Genomic DNA, 23016 nt, shown 5'->3' on the forward strand with positions numbered 1-23016 from the left:
TTGTAATTAAATACCTTTTACAAAGAAATACCAGCTTTTTGACCAAGAATGAAAACAAAAATATAATAAAAATAAAACATATTTGATATATTAATCAACATCTATTTTATCGAATATGTTTGATTTTTATTATATTGCATATAATAAAGCCCAACGGACTTGAGGGAGAATATAAAAAATGACAAAGGGTTTTTGTAACCCTAAAAGTTTCGCACTCCATCATATTTCTCATTTTGCAAAATGCGAACAGCAAAGAAGGTTCTCGAGGGTTTGGTGCCGCCATTGACGAAGGGTGTTGGGCTTTCTGAGTCTTCTCTCCAAATGCAAATCGTGTTCTCTACAGGTATGCTCGCACCACATTTACCAGGAAACTTACTGTGTCCGTTTTTTACATCTTGCATACACTACATTTTGCATACATATTTACCAGGAAAATAACGCGCTGTGTTTGTTTCGACCACCAAATGACTGTTTTTGTACACCCTGAACCGTTGCACTTCTTGACAATGTGTGAACTTTGAACCAAAGTAAAATTTAATAGGATGTCGAAATGAGGCATCACGAACATGCCCAAAATGTTTATCCTCATTCCATGGAGTACATTGAAAATCTTCATCTCCACACTTTCTATGAAAATTTTGAGCAAAACTGGTAGCATCTTTTGAAAAGAACAGCTGGAAAAAACTCCTTCACATCAATCGGAAATTTTGATTCATCAACCATCTTGAATTGTTCAGGTACTTTTGGAGCATACATGTCTTCTACTTTCCATATAGAAGTGCACACATCTGGTGATACTTTTTCAGCAGTGGAATCTTCTAGTCTATTTGTTACTGAATTTTTTGAAATCTTTTCATTGACTACATTGCAGACTCCATCTTCAGTGACAATTTCATTACTGGACTCTTCTATTTCTGGGGGTGTCTCCTCAAGATCTCTTCCCACAAAGTCCATATTTGGGTAAGTTATCAAAAGTGGGGTTTCATTTTCCTCCAGTTGAGCACACAATGTCCCATCTGGACCGTTAAGTATTATTGGAGTATCCTGAGAGTTCAAAAATGACTTTGCATGTTATTCACTATGTTGCATCCATCCATGTTAGTCGATAAGCCTCACCTCGAGATAAAAATGAGCCAAAAAAATGCTTTTTCCCCCATGCTACAATCTCTATGGCATTTGGAAAGATTCCTGCCGTTCTTGCCTTCTCTAAAGAGGTAATGTCTCGAAGTGGAATTATTTTCTTTTTCTCATATCCAAATATATTGGAATAGAAACAAACATATCGCACAAATAAATACATGTGACCCTAAAGAAGTATATTTTTTTGAACTGCACAGTTGAAATCCCTCACTAAAACCTCCTCTGGTGGAAGATGAAATAATTGCCGATACTCTTCACTTCTAGATGCAGATTTTTTTTAATGGATGCATTGCATGCTTCACTATGTTCTCATTCCCTGTTAGTCCAAGATAGTTTGCTGAAGTCAAATTGATAACTTCTTTGCCACTTACTATGGTACGTGGACCCGATGCACTTTCTAAAACAGGAGGTTCATATTCCATCTCCTTTGTAATGGGTGGATGGAGTGGCTCTGGGATCCATTCCTCACACAGCTCATCAATTTCCTTTGGTGTAAGAGGACGCTTTTCAGGATGATAACTCTTCTGAAAAAGTAAGAAAACAATCATTGCCACAAGTAAAACATCCACAATTATGTGCCAATCAACTTGAACTCCAAAAAGTACTGCTCCAGCAAAAGAAGTGTCAAGTGACCCAAACAAATGATCCTTCAAATCTGTTATAATGAACTGGAATCTATTGCCCATTTTAACACAAAAAACCAAATTCTGAGCCAGATTGATAATTTCTTTCAGTTCTCAACCTTCGCAACATCAATGAATGCCAACTTTTGAGGAGTTGTCACTATCACAGTTGCCGTTAAAGGAACTACCTGGCATAATGTCAACTGTATGTCACCTACACCTCCCTTGCAACTTTTGCACACACGGTAATGCAGCCACTACATCATTTGCTTGCTGTTCAAACATATCTTTGATGAGGCACGCAGGTGTCGTTAGCTCGAATCTAAATGAAACCTCTCCAGAGATCTCATCCAGTTCTATGTCTTTTACAAAACCACATGAAACAATGTCAGTCCCAAAGTCAAGGTCTATTATTTGAGACAATGTTTTTAGAACATCCTTCTTGGCACTTGCTGTGAGTGCGCTGGCAAATGTGAAATGATTCGTTTGGAGACCTGTTAGTTGCATTTGGTAAAATAATGTGACTGGTTTGTGAAGGTACTCATGTCCTCTGTATGCTGTAATAACTGCATTCATTTTACAAGCTTCTCCCGAACTTCAACATAGATTGAATACCAGTGCAGATTTTCCTTGCTCCAATTAGTCATAAAATGCCATTGCTACCTCATGTCTCCTGACTGTGCATTTTGATCTTATGTAAAAATGAAGTTCGAGCACGGGCTCGTGACATTCATTTCATTACCAGTTGATTCTATTGCATTGAATTGTTTATCTTCATTATGTGGTATTGACCCTTTTAAATACTGTAAGGTTTCACATTGAAATAATATGTCCCTTAAAACAGTTTATCCATTAATGTTTTCCTTTTATGCATATCATGAATAGTAAAGTAAAAGGTTTCATATTTAAAACAAATATGTCCCTTTGATACTTCAATTGGTTTCTTCATCATTCCACTTTGATATTCTGAGATTAGTTACTCTAAAAGGTATGTCGGGCTCATACCCGAAGGGAGCCTCGGTCAGGGGCACATGCCAATTAGAGTAACTAATTATCTGCGCATGAAACAAACACATTAGCATAAACATTTCTTTCTCCTGAAGCAGTGATTTGTGTCTTTATCTTTCTCGCCCTTTCAAAACAGAAATATGATAGGCTATGATAAATGATATGTTGTAGGATAATCTTTCATTGCTTAGATCTGTTGGATCTAACACCTCTTCTCTTTTGTGCAGGAAAGTAGGGGTTTTTCAGAGTCTGAAGATCGAGAAAACATTCATAAGGGCAACAGGGCAGCCAATAACCAGTCAAAGCAACCCAAGGCAATAACTGGTTATCCTCACACTCACTATTTGATTCTATCCTTTTCTGTTTTGGATATGTAGGAAAGATAGAAATGCTAAGCTCACGGCTTGTGTGAGGTTTTAAGAAACTCAGTGTATATAAATATGCTTCAGATGCATGAACTCAATTTGTAATCTATCATTGTTCAATACAAATGAAAAATAAGCCTTTTTTCCTTTTTAAACACTGCAATGTACTTTTTGCAAATGCAATCAGTTGATAAATATGCATCCTTTGGCTAAAATTACATGGGTAATGAAATTTTAGATAACAGAAAGTATGTCTTATGATGTATTTGGGTCCCCTCTTTCTCTTGGAGTGTACCACTTTTAGTACTTTTGGTCCGAGTGGCTTATTTTGTGCAATATCTCATATTCAAGGAGTGCAAGCAGATTTGAGTTTGTGAATGTGCGAAAGTCAATTTGTGAAGAGGAATATAGTGTGCAAAGATAGAGACTATGTTTAGAGATGTTTTGCATGATATTGGTTTCTTTATTATGTTGTTCAAAGATAATTTCATGTTTAAGAGATCCTTCTCATATTAGTTCTACTATTTCTTTAGTTGTTGGATGACAGTGGGTCTTCTAGTAGCATTTGTGTATCTTTCTCAGAAGCAATAAACATTAGTTGATCCTTCTCATACCAATTCTAGTATTTCTTCAATTGCTATATGATAGTGGGTCTTCTAGCACCATGTTTGTATCTTTCCCAAAAGTAATGAGCCTCAATTGAGCAAGTCCTTATTTTGTATCTTGTCTTTGGTTGTGTGGCTTAGTTTAGCAAGTCCATTAGGTATTGTTGCTCCTTGGCAATGAGCCTAAAACTTTGTAACCATTGTTACTCATATTGTGAATTAGATTCTCATCGTGGTTTTTCCTAGTTTAGATTTTCCACATAAAATATAGTGTTCATGTGTTGATGGTTACTAAGTTTTTCTCAATAGTGTTTTGAATGGTTGAATGTTGTTTATAATTAATCTATTTTGAAGTTTCAGACTAATTCACCACCCCTCCCCCCCCCTCTCAGTCCTACCTTGGGTTCAACAAGTCTCATGTAGTGTGAGAATGTTTTGAAGTAGAGAAGATCATAAAGATATTAAACAATAAGCTTTGAAGGTCCACATGACAATTCTTTCATATAGTTTATTGATATTGAGATTTATGTATCACAATTTGAGTACCTTCTCAGTTCTTTGGGCTAAGGGATTGACGATTGGTGTTTCCATCTTGTGTTATAATTCCTATAGGTGTTAGAATCAGAGATCACTGAGAGGGGGGGGATGAATCAGTGATCTGCTAGAAATCAAATCCACAAACTTATTCTTTATCCAGTGGTTTGCAATACATAACAGAAAAGGACATAAACATGCAATAAATAAACCACAGATCCACAACACCAGAATTTTTACGTGGAAACCAGAAAAGAGAAAACCCATGCTGGGGCTGGAACCCATAATATTCATATACTATGGTCAAGAGTACATAAATATTATATAGATGGGGAATGCACTTGCATTTAGGATCACTGCCTAGAGCTCACTGCTCAATTACAATGACTCGAAAGGCTACAACCTTCAGGGAAGTCTCACTGACTTACAATTTGATTACAATGAGAAAATACAATGAAATGAACTCTGAGATAGCATCTAACAATGCAAGAATGAGTTTCATTTAAGCAGTAGATCTCTGACTATCCTCGCTCTCTAAATAGTTTGTTTCTATCTCAGTCAGCTACCGGATTATCTATAAACCAAATGCACACATGAAACTGTGCTCAATCGCACCAAAACAGATCACCATAATTATATTACACCAAAAACCAATCGCCAATTCGATCTTATATATCCGGTCTTAACATAAAAATAATCTCCTCCAAGTTGGCTTCAAGAAGTGTAACGTGTATCTCTACGTCGACTTCAATCTCGAACAAAACATAGTACCGAACCAATAAAGTATGATCACACACTTCCTAAGGATTTTACCATTCACCAAAAACACGAGATCAACCACCAAAATCACCGCAATCATCGGAAGTCATTCCAGACCAAAACATTATCGAGATAGCCTTGTTTTACCAATTAACTCCTGCTTCTAGATACGATGAATCACGATCCCAGATCGAATCACCAAGAAGAGTTGCCATCAATGACAACCCTAGACCAATAAGCAACTATCAGAAGTCACTGTATGAGTGTCAATTGCCAACAATCTCTCCGTTTGGCATTGATGGAAACACTTGTGAAAAATGCCTAAGTGTTGAAACCTATGAAGCATGTACACCGGATAAAAAATGAAAGAATTCTAAGACTCCCCCTTAGATCAATAACCAAAAAATCTGCATCAGTGAATTGTATACTCAATCAGCTTGTACATTTTTTGCCTCATCTCTCCCCCTTTGACAGCAATGCCAAAGATAGGGTGTGCAACAAAATATTTTGTACATATATACACACATACCAGATGATCAAATCTATACATGCTTGAGTATGTCTGCATATGCCATCTTAAGGAACCCAATATAGGTGTTCCAACTTGCCCGCAACTTCTCCAAAATTGAAACAAAACCATTCAAAATATAAGCATGAAATTCTATAGTTGCAATCTCAGTTGGAGTCTCCTGAGACATGTTTTGAATACATTCCATCCTATGGTACACTAAGGTGTCTAACCGGGGACTAATTAGATTCCGGAGTTCACCTATCTACCTAACCATTCTCTCCTTCTCCTTCTCAAAATTTCTAATATGCTCCATAATAGTCAAAATTTGGCCTTCAATACTGTCGATTAAGTTAGCTATAGGATCACAAGCCTAAGAAATCTAAGCTAATTGACCTCTACAATTATCTATTTGCTTATCTATTTCACTAGTAAAATTTGTCAAAACTAGACAAGACTTATAAATTTTACTACCTTCCACTAAGACCTCATCAATTAGTTTTAATTCCTTTTCAAGTTGAGCCTTATCATTGCTGATCATTTGCAAAAATGTTTGAATTTTGGCATCTTTAAATTTCTCCATAGCCTGCCTGGCTGATGCCTTGGTCAAAGAATCAAACTGAGTGGATATATGATCTATCAAGTTTGGAAGCTTACCAGATGAACTGTCATCAGCATCAAGTTGTAGTTCTGGTACCATATGTTTCAAAACTGAAACTGTTTTCTCAATGAGTCTCTTCTCTTCTGATTTAGATTGTGCTAACTCCTGACTAGCTTGTGCTTGGAGAGCAACAGCAGCAATCATCCTTTCTGTCAAAGACATCTGATTGAATGGTTTGTCAAAACTAATATTAAACTGTGGAAAGCTCCCTTGGCTTTGAATTTTTTATGTGTCAATTTCCATTAGAATCGGAGTTTCCGTTACCTTACCCTTCCCTTTATCCGATTCCTCCTGTTTTTCTTCTACCTTATTCTCAGCCGCATCCTGTCTGGTTTTGTCTTCTTTGGGTGCCTCTTGTGCACCGGTGTCACCATTTGGTGCACCATCCTCTACCTTAGTTGATTTAACATTCTCCTTAACAGGCTCAACCTCTACATAATCCAAAATTTGTTGCTCTGCAACATCCTGAGTGACCTCATTTACATCATTTACCAGAGGATTTTCTGACTAAGTGGCTTCATCTTGTGAAACAATTTCTACTAGCCAGTTCTAAGTTAGAAACTTCTTCAAGATTGCACTGGTTTCTCTCCTTATTTCTCCAACTCGGCCAACCATCAAGCTATTGACTCTGTGCTTGCTCCTAAATTCCTTTCTAGTCGCTAACAAAATTAATCTATCAATTTCCTCAATAGTGGTACTCGTGCACTGATTGACCAGTTCACTCTCCTTTATTTCTCTATCCATTTGACTAGCAGGTTTTCTCCTAGCGTCAATTAAACTGTACAAATCTTTTGGAAGATATTTTTCTAATTCAATCAATGCTTTACTAAATACATCCAAGTACAAAACTACAGCTTCCTCAATCTATCTCTTATCCTTATCATCCATATTTTCATAATATACAGAAATGTTCTTCAAATTTCCATCTTTAATAATTTCATCAATTAACTCTTGAGTAGACAAAGAAGGAATAATATGTTACTCTGTTTGGGTAGTCTTCATCTTACTAGATTCTATTGCCTCATCCAAGTCAAATTTTATCTTCTTTCCTCGCTTAGGCTTGCTTTCCCGTAGAGGATTAGACTTTGCCTTCTTCTCCTCTAGCCCTTTCCTCTCAGCACCAGATTAGGGTTTCCGAATTACTCTTGCAAACTCTCCTTTCTTTTGCACCTTTGGAATGTCCGCATTTGAATCCATTTTAGATGCCACCAGAGAAACTGCCACATACTTCCTTTGGGGTTTTTGCTTCTTCCTCAGAACACCTTTCCCTTTTGTAGATGAACTGGAGGGTTCTGATTCAGTAGGAGGTGTCTTCACCAGAGCGGGAGAGGACCCTGTCACCTTCACTTTGACTGGAGTAGGTGCAATCTTTTGTTTCTTCACTTTTTCAACTGCATCCCTTGTAACTCTTGTAGCCCTGACTTTCTCTTGAGGGTGACCTTCCTCAACAAGCATTTCTTCTACTATCTTGGGAACTTCTTTTCCTAGCCGGTTCGGTGAACTTGGTGTGCAATTCCATTGATTTTTCCTTGCAATTTTTTAACCTTTCTTCTTTAGCATCCACTAGAGCGTTAAGCAGGTGTTGTGCCTAAGCATCCAAAGTCCTTGCACCAACCTCGGCCCATAGGCATTATCCACACTGTCTGGGGTTGAACAAATTCCATGAGACATTCATCTTTATTTACCATGAAACAGATTGTCCCTTCATATTTCTTCACAATTTCCTTGGGGATTTTGACTCTATTTCATCTTGTCCTGAAAGGTCTTGAAGAATGCCCATAATGCAGCATTTTTATTGTCTTTGTTACCAAGTCTGCCAAGACCCTGCTTAATCTGTTGGGCCACTGGTCTGTCAAAATCCCACTGCACTACTAGTTTTGGGGATCTGATTCATGAAGTAAAGTGTCAGACAGATAACCAAGGAACCAAATCTGAAGACATACTTTTTATCTTGCTTAATTTTCTTCAAATTTATCTTCAATTCCTCCAACAGAACACCACACATATCATAATGAGCATCTTCCTTAACCATCTAGTAGGCCGCATGGATGGCAATGCCGGATATAAAATTCAGTCGATTAGATTGACATACCTTGTAACCAATTACCATTGTAGCAAACTTAACATCATCTTCCTTGATTGTGTTGATCTTCATTGCCATAAAACTCTGCACTGGTTAACTTGTTGACGGTAGGGTTTGTGACTTTGAGTAACCCTGTCTTGTCACCGGTTTGATTCAAACAAGTTACCACCCTAATTGCTTCTGAACTGATTTTATAGGGTTGGTCTAGACATATAAATTATGCATTAATTCTCTTCAATACATACCTCACCCATTCATTTTTATCGAATGACGTAAATTTCACAAACTGAGTAAAACCCTTTCTCTGCAATTGCATAAATTTTGGCTTAGGGTTGTCAATTTCATCCATGATGCTGTCGGTATATAGGTCCAAGATATCCTTAGTGCTAGTTTCTTTGATCTCATAGTGAATCTAGGCTCGTACATCATCTATATACAAAACTTCATGCAGAATGGATGAGAAGGCTCCAACTGAGTCGACCTTCATGGATTTGTAAGGGTGCTTCTTAAACACAAGACGGGGTCTATCCTTGATCTCAACAACCAGTGGAGTAGCAATGGAGGATGAGGATGCCATTTCAAATTTTCAAAAAACCAAACTCAGAAATGCTCTTCAAAAAATACCTCAACTAATTGTCGAATGCCCTAGATCAGTCGCCGGATCACTTTTAGCTCACTGATCACCTGGAAGCCTTGGTCATTTGGTTCTGCAGCTCAAAAACACTATTCGCAAAGTGAATAATAACCCTCGTATTTGTCCTTTTATCTTTACAAGCCCTAATTTCATTTTGAAATAAATGCGCCTTAGATATCCAACTGGATGACCTGTTTAACTACTGGATGCCGAAATCACCCATCTGAATCCCGGATATCAACTGAAATTCAATTTCTTCCATCTGTAATCCATTGACTATAGATCTCATCAAGGGTACTAAATATTTGCATGAATTTGCTTTGCCTCCCCCTAAGGCCAAAAGCCCTAGCTACCGGGTGAAGGTCCTGCATCGGATTCAGGTACAGATCCATTATCTGCCTTAGATTCATCCTTCTTTACCCACATCTTCTTATGTTGATCTCTGATCTCATCTACCTTTTCGTTTCCCTTTTAATCTGATTTGTTCTTGTCTACTCGAGCACTATTTTTGCTTCTATACTACTTTGCAATGCGACTGGTTTTGATGCATGCTTTGCAAATAACATTATTCTGCATATGTTTGAAGTTCATCTGATTTGGTCTTGTCCTGCACTGATTAGCAATATGTCCAAATATTTCACAAGCATAGCATCTTTTATTCTGAAAGTTATTCATTACTGCTCTACACATTTGACTTGTGTCCAAAGTTATTGCATATGAAACATTGACCGGTAAAGGTAGGAATATTATTCATATTGTTCATCATAGTGTTACTGTTCATAATTCCATTATTCATCCTACTTCAACACTGACTTGCCATATGACCAAACTTATTGCAAGTAAAACATCTACCATTGAATTTATGAGCATTAGGTTGTCTTACTGGAGAATTCTTGCTCTTCTTTTGATCAGGTTTTGCATTGCCTTGTCCTGATTCAGACGATTCACCTTTCTCAAATCCTAGGCCTCACATATCCTTTCCATGCCTCTGACTTTCCAGCATCTCATCAAGCCTTGCTGAGCTAGCTTTGAATTTGTCTTTGTACTCATTAGCAGTAGCAAATTCATCTCTCAAGGTAGCAATCTGTCTTTCAAGTTCTTGACCAATATTCCTTGATTGTGTCAACTCAAGCTTCAATTGATCATTCTCATAGGTAAGCCTGAAGCATTCATCAACTCTTAACCTTCAATGATTGTGCAAGATTCTCTTCATTCTTCTTCCATTCCTCAATTTCCTTGGTCAGCCTCATTACAATGGATTGCATCTCATTCTTCAAGGCAACATTTTCTCTCTCAAGCTTGTTAACTTCATCAACTTTGTCCTTATATTCCATGATCTGATCTTCTTTCTCCTTCAACTTGTCCATCAATTCCTTCCTCTTCTCTCTGCAGACACTTGCTTGATCCTTCAGCTCACTAATGAATTCATCAACAACATTCCAGTTCTTCTTCAGGGTACATATCTCATTTCTAGTTGCATCAAGATCCTCATGTGCCACATTGAGTTGTCTCTGAAAACCGGAATCCATAGAATCAATCTCCCGGATCTTCCTCAAGCGGATAAGCTTCCTCAGAGGAACTAGGCTCTGATACCAAGTGTTATTGTTAAGGCCCAAAAGTGCACCCGAAAACTAAGTTATTAAAACCCAGCACTTTGGGATAACATGGGAACAATCATAAGTCTGTGGGTAAACTATTGGTATGATTGGACCTCCGGATAGGCCCGTTCCTGATACTGATGGATCACCTATTCTAACAAGACCTTGGAAAAAAGCTTTTTTGTGAAAAGGGAAAGGGAAAAAAATAAAGATGGAAAGGAAATTAACAACCTAAATAGAGTGATACACCATATGATCTGAAAAAATGATAGAGAAACTCTTCTAAAGCCACCTATTTTACACGCATAACATCTCTGAATCTATACCACAAAAAATGTTTCATGCAAAAGATCTTTACTCAGAAAAAAATTGAAAGGAAATGACCTTCTCAAACAATTAAACTGAAAAATCGCAATGCATAACCTGTGATTCATGCATGAGATAGAAATTTCAAAAAGGTTATTTGATGAATAACACAATATGATAATTACTCTCAATCACACAATGAAAAATAAGCACAGAAATGTGAAGGCATAAACTAATATTTTATTGAATTCATTGTCAAAACTGTAAATGGGTTACAAGAAAGAAATCTCTGCCAAACTTGAGAAAAAAATCCCGAACCTCCTCTAATGAAATCCTTGCTTCCTTTATAAAAAATGCCTTCCAAAGGCAAGGATAAGATGACTGCAAGTCAACCGAAAACATACAAAAGTGATCTCCAAGTCAAAAATATCTCCAAAATCTGAGTAGAGAAAGAAACCCCCCCCCAAAAAGGCTTCAAATTCTACATAAATGTGTGAAATCTAGTGTAAACTCTTGGTCAACTGAAGGTTGACCCATGAAACACTCAAAATCAAGTCTTAACTACTAGAGAACTGGCACAAACTCATGGACAACTGCACCTTAAGCTCAAATACGACCCCAAACTCATGAGATAACTTTCCCTCTTTTGGATTTAATTTTTTCCCTCCATATGCATAATGGAAATAAACATTAAAGACACAAATAATAAAAACTAATTGGATTTACAAATAATCCAATTAGAATATTCATTTTATAGTTTCAATGTGTCGATGGGTGAAAAATATTGAATCCAAAAGGCTAAAATGATGCAAAAAAATAATTTCCTTATAGAATATGGTGCTAGGAAATTTTCTATATACAAAAAATAATTAATTTGAATAATTAATTATTATTTAATGTTGCTAAGAAATATAATTTTTTACAACATTCATATAATAACTAATTATTAAAAATTAATTTACATCTTTCTTTAAATATATAAGTCTTTAAAAGACTTAGGGGTTTTAAAGCCTCCCCACGGCTAGGCAATGATACTTCATAACATAAGTGGGAGTTTGGGGAAACTCGACCACCATGTATGCATTACTTTGTATTAGATAAATGAAATACAATCCCATAAAAATGGGAAAAAGCAAAGCAAGGGAAATATATCTGATAGTTCTGATACTTAATGTTAAGTACAGATGCCAAGCTAATAAAATGAGAGGGGGGGGGTGAATCATACAAACTTAATCTTCCATAAAAACAACAGATTCAACCTCGGTAACATATACTTCAGCAATATAACCAAAACTACTAAACATTCAAACTCATAGGCACATAAACATCATAACACTTATAACACCAGATTTAACGTGGAAACCCAAATAAGGAAAAACCACTGTGGGATTTCGGACCCACTAAGAAATATACTCTGCTAGAGTATGCTCGGTTAAAAGAAAATCCTGTTAAAGATTACAAACACATTGCTAGATGTTACCCGATTAAGGGATTTCCCTTAGATCTATTAGGATCTTCACCTTGTTAGAAGTGACCTTGTTAAAGGATTTCAAACACTCAATCAAAATGTCACCTTGCTAGAGGGTTTTACAAATAAGACTTAAGTCCACTCGGTTAAGAGATTTTTTGTTACTTTACAAAATAACAGTAATAAAAATCTATCTGCAACTTCACATCTAAAATGCTAAAGCAAATTCTTATTTGCTCAATGCAATTTAGTCATAGGACTTATCTTGTCCATCTGCTGAGCTCTATACTCTGTTATTCAAACAGATCTTCAAGCTTCTGTACTCAGTAATCACTATGCAACATCCGTGTGCATACACTTGCCTGCATACATTGTTTATCAACAGTTCCTTATTTATAAACAATTTGCCAACCGCTTAATCTCCTTGATCACATTTCCTATGATCAATCATAGCCATCAGATCTTCAAACTTGACCAGGTTCAATGTATCCTTCGATCTGAAAATGTTTTACCCCGCCTTGGAACTTGCATACATTTCTTGGAACTTGTGCTAGGGTATAGCGGTTCAATCTGCAATGTAGATCTTCCTGCCGATTTTCCTTTGCCATAGATTCTTTAACAAACTTCATTCACGACATACCAATCATTTAATCATAACCAGCTCATCAGCTTCCTTCATTAAATAATGCTTTTATTCATTCAATGCATTCTGTTATTACTCGGTTGCAACTCGGTAAATACTGAACTTCACTCGGTAGACATACTGCCTTCATTAACCGATAGCGATAACCTTAGGGTTTACTGACTAGGTTCTTTGCTCAGTAACATAGTATAGTATTAACCTTACAATCAATAACATATGTAGGATATCAAAACAATCTAAACATCATGATCTCATCATTGTCTAACTCGGTAATAGTTGCCCATTGAATAACTTATTCCTCCCCTTATTCATCACATTCTTTCTGTGTCTTTTAGCGACATCTATATACTCATCAGTTCATACTTCTCAAGATATGGCGACATCATACTGAATTAGAAAATCAATTTATTGACATCAATGACAAAATAATAATATTAAGACAGTAAACATCCTTTAGCAGTTATATCCATAATCATCAACAACCTTCTCAATATCCTTATTGAAATGCCAACAATCTCCCTTGTCTGTTATAATGCCAACAATATCAGCAGCAACTTGAACATTATTATTCATTTGCATTTGTAACTTTCGGTGAAGAGGTATTCTGCCGAACTGTTAGGGTTTTGGACCGAAGATGAAAAATGGAAGTTGTGTGATGACTCCTTCTCTTCAGCAGTTCTCTGAGACTTGATTCAGTCTGCTCCACTCTTGGAATTCATAGGGTTTTCTTTAAAAACCATGGCATTTCTTCATTTGCAAAAAAATGAGAGGTATTTCCTTCAGATTGCATATTTTCGGAGACATTTTACATTTTTACTGTTTTTCAACTATAAACTCGGCATTTCGAATGAGTTTTGATAGTATTTCGAAGAAGAAATCTCTGCCATTTTTTCCCTTCACGAAACTCTCACGTTTCCTGTATCTCTACAATCTTTGTAATTTTTTTATTTTTGCTTGCATTTAAAAAGCCTGCATTTTTTCAAGAATAAATCTCTGCTTTTCAAAGAATTTTGCACAAATATCCTTCACGTCCTCTCACGTTTCATGTATCTCTGCAATTCAAATAGAATTTGTAGGTTTTGCTTGCATATTTCTTAAGACAAGAAGGAAAACTTTGCATTTTTTAGGGAGAAATCTTTGTATTTTTTTGTTGAATGAAATAATGCTAGTGGTTTTTCATGCACAGGCAGTTGTATATAGTTTTTCCATTTTCTGGGGAATTTCTTTCAATTCGGACAACATTTGTAATTTTCTTTTCATTTTTCGAAAGAAGGAAAACTCTATTTATATTTTGAAGAAATCTCTGCCATTTTTTTGCTTTGAAATGCAAAAACGGGAAACGGCGCCAATGGGGTTTCATTCACTGTATCTCTAGAAATTTCTCCTTCACGAAATGTTGATGGCTTTTTACGCACAGAACTCTGGAATTTCTGCAATTTGCATTTTTACGAAACCCTCTCTGCAACTTTCTATTTTTTATTTTTTTTATTGTATATCTGAAGAAGAAATCTCTGTAATTTTTTGTTGAATGAAACAATGCTGGTGGTTTTTCATGCACATGCAGATGTATATAGTTTTTTGAACTTTGGAATTTCTACAATCTGTACTGAATTTATATTTTTTGTTGGCATATTTCCTTTCGCACAGCTTGTGCTATGTCTGTCCCACTTTCTTCACATATTTGTAGCATTCCTTCTGTTGGTTTGAATTTGCAATGAATTCATGGGAAAAATAAAAATGAAAATGAGAAAACCCCATCACAAAACCATTACACCGTTGGACCAAGCTGAAAACTTCATCAGTTGTGGTCTGTTTGGATTAATGATGCCTTTATCCCATCTTATGCTTCCTCCCCTTCCTGTCTTGGAATCAAAGATCTTCTCCACAGTACATCCTATATATATCTACAAATACACTCTGAACAATCATATAGTTTCTATGAGATGGGCTCAACCCTTGTGGGAGCCTCATTTAATCCCACTCATAAATGAAACCTCTGAAATCTGCAATTTTGGATTACCTGTTTCTGCACATTAAACAAACAGTCAGAAAAACAATGATTCTCCAAAGCAATGCGAATGACCTTTTCCTCTTGGTTTTCCATGATGTTTATTTTTTTGTCAAAAAGGGATCATGATTGAATATTACAAATGTATAGGCAAGATTAGTAGGAAATTAGTCATTGCTTGGATCCCTTGGATCTAACCCAAACCACTTTTTTGACTTTTTTCAGGACAAGGAGGTGACTGGAGGCCAAAAGATGTCGGGAATGCAAACCTACAAGTTCAGAAACAGACTTATGTTAGCCATATACCCCCAGGCAATGGCTGGTTCCCTTCTTATCTCCTCTAAACATAGGAAAATAAAGATCACTCTCACGGTCTTGTGTGAGAGAAACATTTATTTTGCAGATTACTTTCTCTTAATCTTTTCAACTGTATGAAATATAATAAATTGAAAACAATTGAAAGATTTTCTGAAATTTTTTTCATGTAACTGTAATCTTTGCCTAGGTACTTGAATTTTCCATTAAATTGTAATTATTATGAAAATTCAGTAACAGTTATAATTAGAGATCACTAAGAGGGGGCGTGAATCAATGATCTGTCGAAAATAATATCCACAAACTAATTCTTTATCCACCGGTTAGCAATGCATAACAAAAAAGAGCATAAACATGCAATAAATAAACCACAGATCCACAACACCGAAATTTTGACGTGGAAACCCGAAAAGGGAAAAACCACGGTGGGGCTGGAGCCCACAATATTCATATACTATGGCCAGGAATACATAAATATTACATAGATGGGGAATGCACTTGCATTTAGGCTCACTGCTCAATTACAATGACCCGAAAGGCTACAACCTTCAGGGAAGTCTCACCGACTTACAATTTGATTGCAATGAAATGAACTCTGAGATAGCATCTGACAATGCAAGAATGAGTTATGGTTAAGCACTAGATCTCTGACTGTCCTCGCTCTACAAATACTATATCTTTGTCTCAGTCAGCTACCAGATTATCTGTAAACCAAATACGCACGTGACACTGTGCTCAATCGCACCAAAACAGATAACCATAATTATATTACACCAAAAACCAATCTCCAATTCGATCTTATATATCCGGTCTTTACATAAAAATAATCTCTTCCAAGTCGTCTTCAAGAAGTGTAACGTGTAGCTCCAAGTTGGCTTCAATCTCGAACAAAACATAGCACTAGACCAAAAGAGCATGATCACATGCTTCCTAAGGATCTTCCCATTCACCAAAAACACAAGATCAACCACCAAAATGACCACAATCATCGGAAGTCATTCCAAACCAAAACATTACCAAGATAGCCCTGTTTTACTTGTTAACTCCTGCTTCCGGATACGATGAATCACGATCGTCGGATCGAATCATCAAGAAGAGTTGCCATCAATGACAACCCTAGACCAATAAGCAACTACCGAAAGTCACCAGATGAGTGTCTATTGCCAACAATGGGTTGGTGCATACAAAATATTGTAAGTTCTTTATTATCTTTGTGAGGATGAATTTGGCTTGTAGAACGAAGCAGCTATTCTCAATGTTAATTTTTCCTTCTGGTTTTCCATGTATATCTAGTGTTATCATGTGTTGATGTTTAATTGTGTTTAGCTCTTTCTAAACTTCTTTAATGTTATAGTGAGATACAATAATGATTCTAATGTTACACTGGATTTGAAGTTAAATTTGGTATATACAGATTCACCCCCCTCTTAGTATATATGTGAGCTTAACAAGATGATGATTCGGTCTTTGAACTAAGTGTTAAGTTTGTAAAGGTTAAAGAGAACCTCCAAGCCCTAACATCAACAAAGGTCTATCCTATTGATGATCGACTCTTCCAAGTGTTAAGTTTGTCGAGGTTAAGGTGAACCTCAGATTTCCAACCACTAAAATGGTCTATCCTCTCGGTGATTAATGATTGGCATGTCCAATTAATATGTTTGGTTAATAATAGAAGACGTGTGAAGAAGCTTTGACCTATGACCCTTAACGAATCTTCACTATTCACTATTTTCATTCATTCTAGTAAATGCAATATGACTAAACCTCAATCTACAATGCCCTAATTTCTGCATAGCCATTTATTTTGCAATGGCTAAATCAAGTGTTTAATAAATTTATTTTTAAATTATCTCTATCGGTCGACATCATACATGTTTCTATGAATTGATTTAATCATTTTAATGATTAATTCTCTCTATAATTAAGTGATGTGTTTTTTTATAAAATATAAAATTAGTCATGTAGTAGAAAAAATAATAGAAAAATTAATACATATCAAAAGTAGAGAAGAGTGGAGTAAAGAAAAGTAGAGAAGAGAAAAGTGTTCATCATTTGTTGAAGAAGCTACACTAGGAGATGAAATCTTGTATCCCTAAGGTTTGAGCTTCTTGAGAGAAGATGAAATTGATCTCTCTTTCTGATTTGATTTTCAATAGTGGGCACTTGTGTATCTAGGAGGTTGGTGGTTGTAAATTCTATAAGTGGGGATTTTATTATTTCTTATGAAACTAGATTTGGATAGTAGATCCAAGGAATCCTTCACCATTGTTTCCACATAAAACTTGCTTTCTCTCTTATGTGGATGTTATATGTTTCTATTATTTTTTATTCTATCATTGTTAATTGGTTAATAAGTAAAGTTGCATTATACTTATTCACCACCGCGCCCCCCCCCCCCCCACTCGCACCTCCCAAAATTATTTGTGCGCTCATCACCCATTTCATCATGTCATTATTTTCTCCTTATATTTATTTTAATACACTTTCTCTTGAGAATATTTACTTTATTCTTTCTCCTATCTCTTTCTTTTATAAGCTACACATCAGAACGTTTCTTTATGTCTTGATTGTTATACTCCTCTCTATTTGACTCCAGATTTTTTGGATGAGATAGAGTAGGAATGAGGGACACATTTCAAGGACGAGGATAGGATGGGGACATTTTTTAGGAGATGGTAGGAAACAAATATTAAAAATAAGAAAATTTTTAAAATATAGAGAATCTAGATGAGTGTATTCCTAGTCATCTCCATCTAAAAAATCATAGTTTTCTAAAACAACTACACATAAAATACATTGAACTCATTACCATGCTAAGTAAGAGATGCCACAAGCCAATAATTGAATATCTATCATATAAAATCACAATAAGAATCTAACACAAGAAAAATGCGAAACCAACTAAATGACAACCTTTTCCTTACTGCAACACTTAACCACAAAATCAATTAAGGTATCCAAGGACCTAAAAAACATAGATTTAATCTGTTCATATAATATTTACACTTTGATCAAACACCAAGATTAAAACTATTCAAACTTATCGTAGATAAATTTAGATGTGATTAAAAAAATATATTTTTAAATTTTAGCAAACACTCTACTGGCTGGTAACAAGACCTTGAGACATTCAATATACTTATACATTACTAGTTATGATCAGAAAATTGATTTAGAAAAACCAACCTCACAATTAGACAGTTTTGGATTCACAAGGTGTGGGAAAAATATTGTTTTCTTTTATAGTTAATTGCCAACAAAGTTAAATAGAATGCATTTGAAAAATTTGGGCAGCGTATTTGGCCCCCACATCCCTATTTTTTATTACTTATGAACCACTTTTTCCTTATTGTGGCATAGGGGATGGCTAGTTGTCCTTGGGACGATCAATGGACGTTGGACTATATTTTTTATGTATTTAGGGATGTACCTAAAACAATTACAAATAAATTTCACTTTTGGGGGATGGTTGGGGACACTTCAAAGGTGTCCCCACACCTCTCAGGAGTTTCCACCCCCGAACAAAGCAATTTTATCTAGGTACATGTCCCCGGTAATTTAGGCTCCTCTTAGTTATATATTTTTCTTTTATATAAATATTGATTAAATTCTATGGAACTTACTACTTTTCTCAACTTGGCACCTACACCACCCTTATGGTGATTTTTTTTTCCTCTTTTGAAAAGAAATCTAAAGAATAGACCATCATAAATTTGTGATCATATTTTTATATGATATCTCTAGTTGTATGTTTCTTAAGATAATATTCATATAATAACACATTATCTTACTTATAAAAGGTACACTTATACATAAATCCATCTCTTTAATGCTTATATCACACAAGACATGTTTTAAGATTATTACACCAACATAAATTATCTTTAACACTTGAGGTGTCATCCTAAATGGTGGAAAGGTTAGACAGAAAGCCTTTCTGTTTAGGCAATTTATAAATCCATGTTCTTAACATTATAAATTTCACACACTAAGCTAACAACATTTCTCTATGTGTCTTATGTAAAGAACTAGGGACCACACCAATACTAACCCTTCAACAACTCTAGAAACCTGATGCTTTCTCACTTCACATATTATTCGCATGTCTTTATTAGGGCCCTGTTAACAACATCTTCATTTGTCCTCCCCTATCATTTATTTTTCAAAATGAGATAATATGTTGAATTCAAGCACACATACATTGTGATGTGTATGTCTTTTTATGGTTACTATTGTCTTGCTCATGCTTTATTGTACCCATGTGTGGAATTTTTGAGATCTAGACTCATGGAAAAACATAGAGAAAGAAACAATCATCTTCCAAATGTATATTAATTTGAAACATGCTTGGTACTTTACTTAGTCCTATATTAATTTAGGATACTTGGTTCCTACATATATACAAATGAGAAGAAAATATGGAGAAAAAAAGTGCATACTTCACACTCATCTCTATGTGTTTTTTACTAACTTTAGCCTTTTCATTTATGCGTGACAACCTAGTGCTTAATTTTATGGAATATAGTTCACTAGGTTACTAAATTTAGTCTCTTCCAAAGCCTTTTTTTATCAAATTCACCACTGTAGTTTGTACTTAACTCATATTTTACCTATTCCCCCACCTTATTTGATATCATGGGTGGAATTATATTTGTTGAAAAAAAAATATAGATGTGATCTTGTCCTCCTCAAAATTTATCTTAATATCATGTTGCAAGACTAAATTTGAAAAAATGATAATTCCCTATCAACTTGTGTCCAAATATTTTAAGTTTTCTACCTATGAATCTATACTTAAAGTTAAATACCATCCATATCAAAACATTCAAGCATCTTGCATAATTTTGTCATTTATCTCTTCCTACATAAATTACGTACACAACAAGAGGCTTACTTTAAGCTCGATGAAATACCAAAATTTAATCTCATCAAAGTAAGATATTAAATTCAGTTTTCATAAGAAAGGAAAAAGACACAAGATCAAGCCACTAGTAGGGAAAGAATTATTTGATATCCTATGGGTGATCCCATAATATTGGGTTACACTTTTTGGTCAAACTTGACACTAAAATCAACGTTTGAGATTTTTCATGTAGGTTCTAAATATTTTCTTTTTTTAAATTAGAAATGAATTTTCCATATTTTTATGTAACTTTTAATAACTTACTATTTTTTAAAACTAGAAATGAATTGTCCATATTTTTACGTAACTTTTAATAACTTGCTATTTATAGTAATCAAAATTTTTCAAAAGTGACATTTATTGTGTAGTGCATAATATTTTTTATAGCAAGAATTAAATTCAAATTTGTCACACCAATATCTAGTGGATAGATAATTTTTCATAATTTTATGTTACATATATATTTTTTAGTTAATTTTTAATGTGAGTAATTGTAATTTGGACATAGGTGCATTCTATTGTGTATCTTTTTTGTATCCATTTGAATCAACTTCTTTTTTGTGTTGAAATAAGGCTATCAATACCTATGGAAAAGATATTTTATATAATTTTTTCTCTATTTTTCATTTTTTCCACATGCGCAAACACAGTCCTTAATATTCGATGAAAAACTTACATTCATAGAAATAAAAAATAAATATATTAATGAAATTTAATATATTAAAACTCTTTGTGGCTTATAACAAGGACTACATTCTTACAAAACAAAACTTCTAAATGAGCTCATTTGATGCCCAAAGAGCCAATGTAAAAGTGGTTTTGTGTCAACATTTTGATAGATGTGTAAGAGACTCCATTGCAGGTATTAAGAGTAGAGAGGTTCTATCCAATGGAGTTTGATCTAAGAGGCTTTGATCTAACTCTCTTAAATTAATTTCTTGAAATGAGACGTCAAAAGGTCTAAATCATTATACTTTTTTTAAAATGTGAGATTTCGGGAAAAATCAGGATGTATCAAAACATGTAACTCAATATTGTAGGATCACCCATATAGTACCATTAGAGGCTGAGTCTAGTTGTAGTTTAAAATCCAATGACTTATGTAACATTTTTTAGACAAAATATATATGATTTATGTTTATTTAATTGATACAAAATAACAGTTCATATTAAATTAAAATAATGAAGTATAAGATTTTATTCAAATGAAAATTATATTATACCTTCATTTTTAGAGATCGAATATGCTCTAGTGACATTTTTTCCTGCAATTTCAAATAGCATGCTCTCAATAAGATAATGTAATTTTGATTGAAATTAATGCATGAAAATCATATTATAACTCAATTTCATATTTTTGAATACTTTTTCCTACAAAAGAGAAAATATTCAAAGAAGTATGCATAATACTAATCTAGAATTATGTCTCTTTGATGAAAGTAAATATAGAACTTAAATCATAAATGGAGAAATTTACGAAATATTAAACTAAATCTAAAAGTGGTTATAATTACCTTTCTGGTCCATATCCTTCTAGCACCCAAACTCATGTGCTTCTCAAGACATTGCAGCTCCTTAAAATTTGACGATTCCAAATCTTCACCAATCATATGTCTATTTCAATAGAATAGTATTTCTTATCATTAAAATATTTCTAATCTTATTAGAAAACTACGTAAAAAGATTTGTTATAATTTGAAACCTATGACATAAATATACAATTTTCAACATAAAATTAATTCTAAATTCTTACTTGTATGTTTTTTCTAAAAAAGTAATCCTCTTTCGCATGTTCTCCACTTCCAAACGTAGCATCTATTGGCACAAAAAGTGTTAAGCCATCGACGATTAATACTATTAAATGCATTCTGCTAAATAGATAAGAAAGATGTATGTGATCCAAAGTATATATTAAAAAAATTGATAAATAGAATTCACATTATTATTCTCTATTTTTTCTTGAACACGTTATGTCAAATGTCGTAAGTCAAAAGTATTTATTTTTTATATGTCGTCAAATGTCGTAATTCAAAAGAGTATTTATTTTTTATATGTCCAATCATGGGAGATTGCTACCATGTATGCCCTCTACTGCCCTTGAACATAAACCCATATTACATTTTCTTAATTATCAAATACGTATTAAATTCCATTGAACAATTTTTTTTACAGAAAGAGTGTGTACGCCGACATGTGGATTTCTTGAACAAAATTCTATTTGCTTTGCGTGTGGTGTATTTTAACTAAAGGATTTGATTTTAATTATGAGAGTTTTATTCTCATATTCATGACTAAAAATTTATAGTAGGGAGTTGTAATTGATCTTCAGAAATTATTTCAATATATCAAATAATTATACAAACTAAACATCAATTATAAAAATAATTTGAACTATTGGTGTGCACTTATCATACTGTTTGATAAGGTACTCACAAAGGATTTCTCCACATTAAATTTCACATCTTCTTTTCTATGGTGTTTATTAATTTCGTTTTTATTCAATTCTCCAAAATTCCAACTCTATTTCATTATGTAAGATGGTTACTAACCTATGGAATTGATCCAAATTATGGATTCGGATGACAATACCTGAGTGAGAACCTGCGGTATTGTAAATTCTGTTTACAAGAACCAAAAAGCATAGAATTGAAGCAGGCCAAAAAGTAATCTATTCCATTCGAAAATCCAACATATAGAAGTTCATGAGATTCCAAGGGTCACAAAAACCCCTTGAGAATCGAAGTCCAACAGTCACATTTGTTTATTACATAATAAAATCTAAAACTATGTAATTTTTCAAAAAACTATATAAAATTTGTCCTAACTTTAACTAGGGATAACTTTCTGCACGGGAC

General features: G+C 34.4%; 1 protein-coding gene across 1 annotated transcript in view; it reads right to left on the reverse strand.

Moving 5' to 3' along the window:
* LOC131874563 (MADS-box transcription factor 14-like) overlaps nucleotides 1-21998 on the reverse strand; it is a 54591-nt gene extending 32593 nt beyond the window's left edge. The window contains exons 1-3 of the mRNA XM_059218055.1: nucleotides 21915-21998; nucleotides 21676-21775; nucleotides 21385-21426 (exon numbers count right to left, since the gene is read on the reverse strand). Coding sequence (XP_059074038.1) covers nucleotides 21385-21426; nucleotides 21676-21775; nucleotides 21915-21976 — 204 coding nt within the window. The 5' untranslated portion in view covers nucleotides 21977-21998. The remainder of the gene's footprint in view (nucleotides 1-21384; nucleotides 21427-21675; nucleotides 21776-21914) is intronic.
* Between the last annotated feature and the right edge of the window lie 1018 nt (nucleotides 21999-23016).

This window comes from Cryptomeria japonica, chromosome 3, assembly GCF_030272615.1.
Source record: "Cryptomeria japonica chromosome 3, Sugi_1.0, whole genome shotgun sequence".
NCBI lineage: Eukaryota > Viridiplantae > Streptophyta > Pinopsida > Cupressales > Cupressaceae > Cryptomeria > Cryptomeria japonica.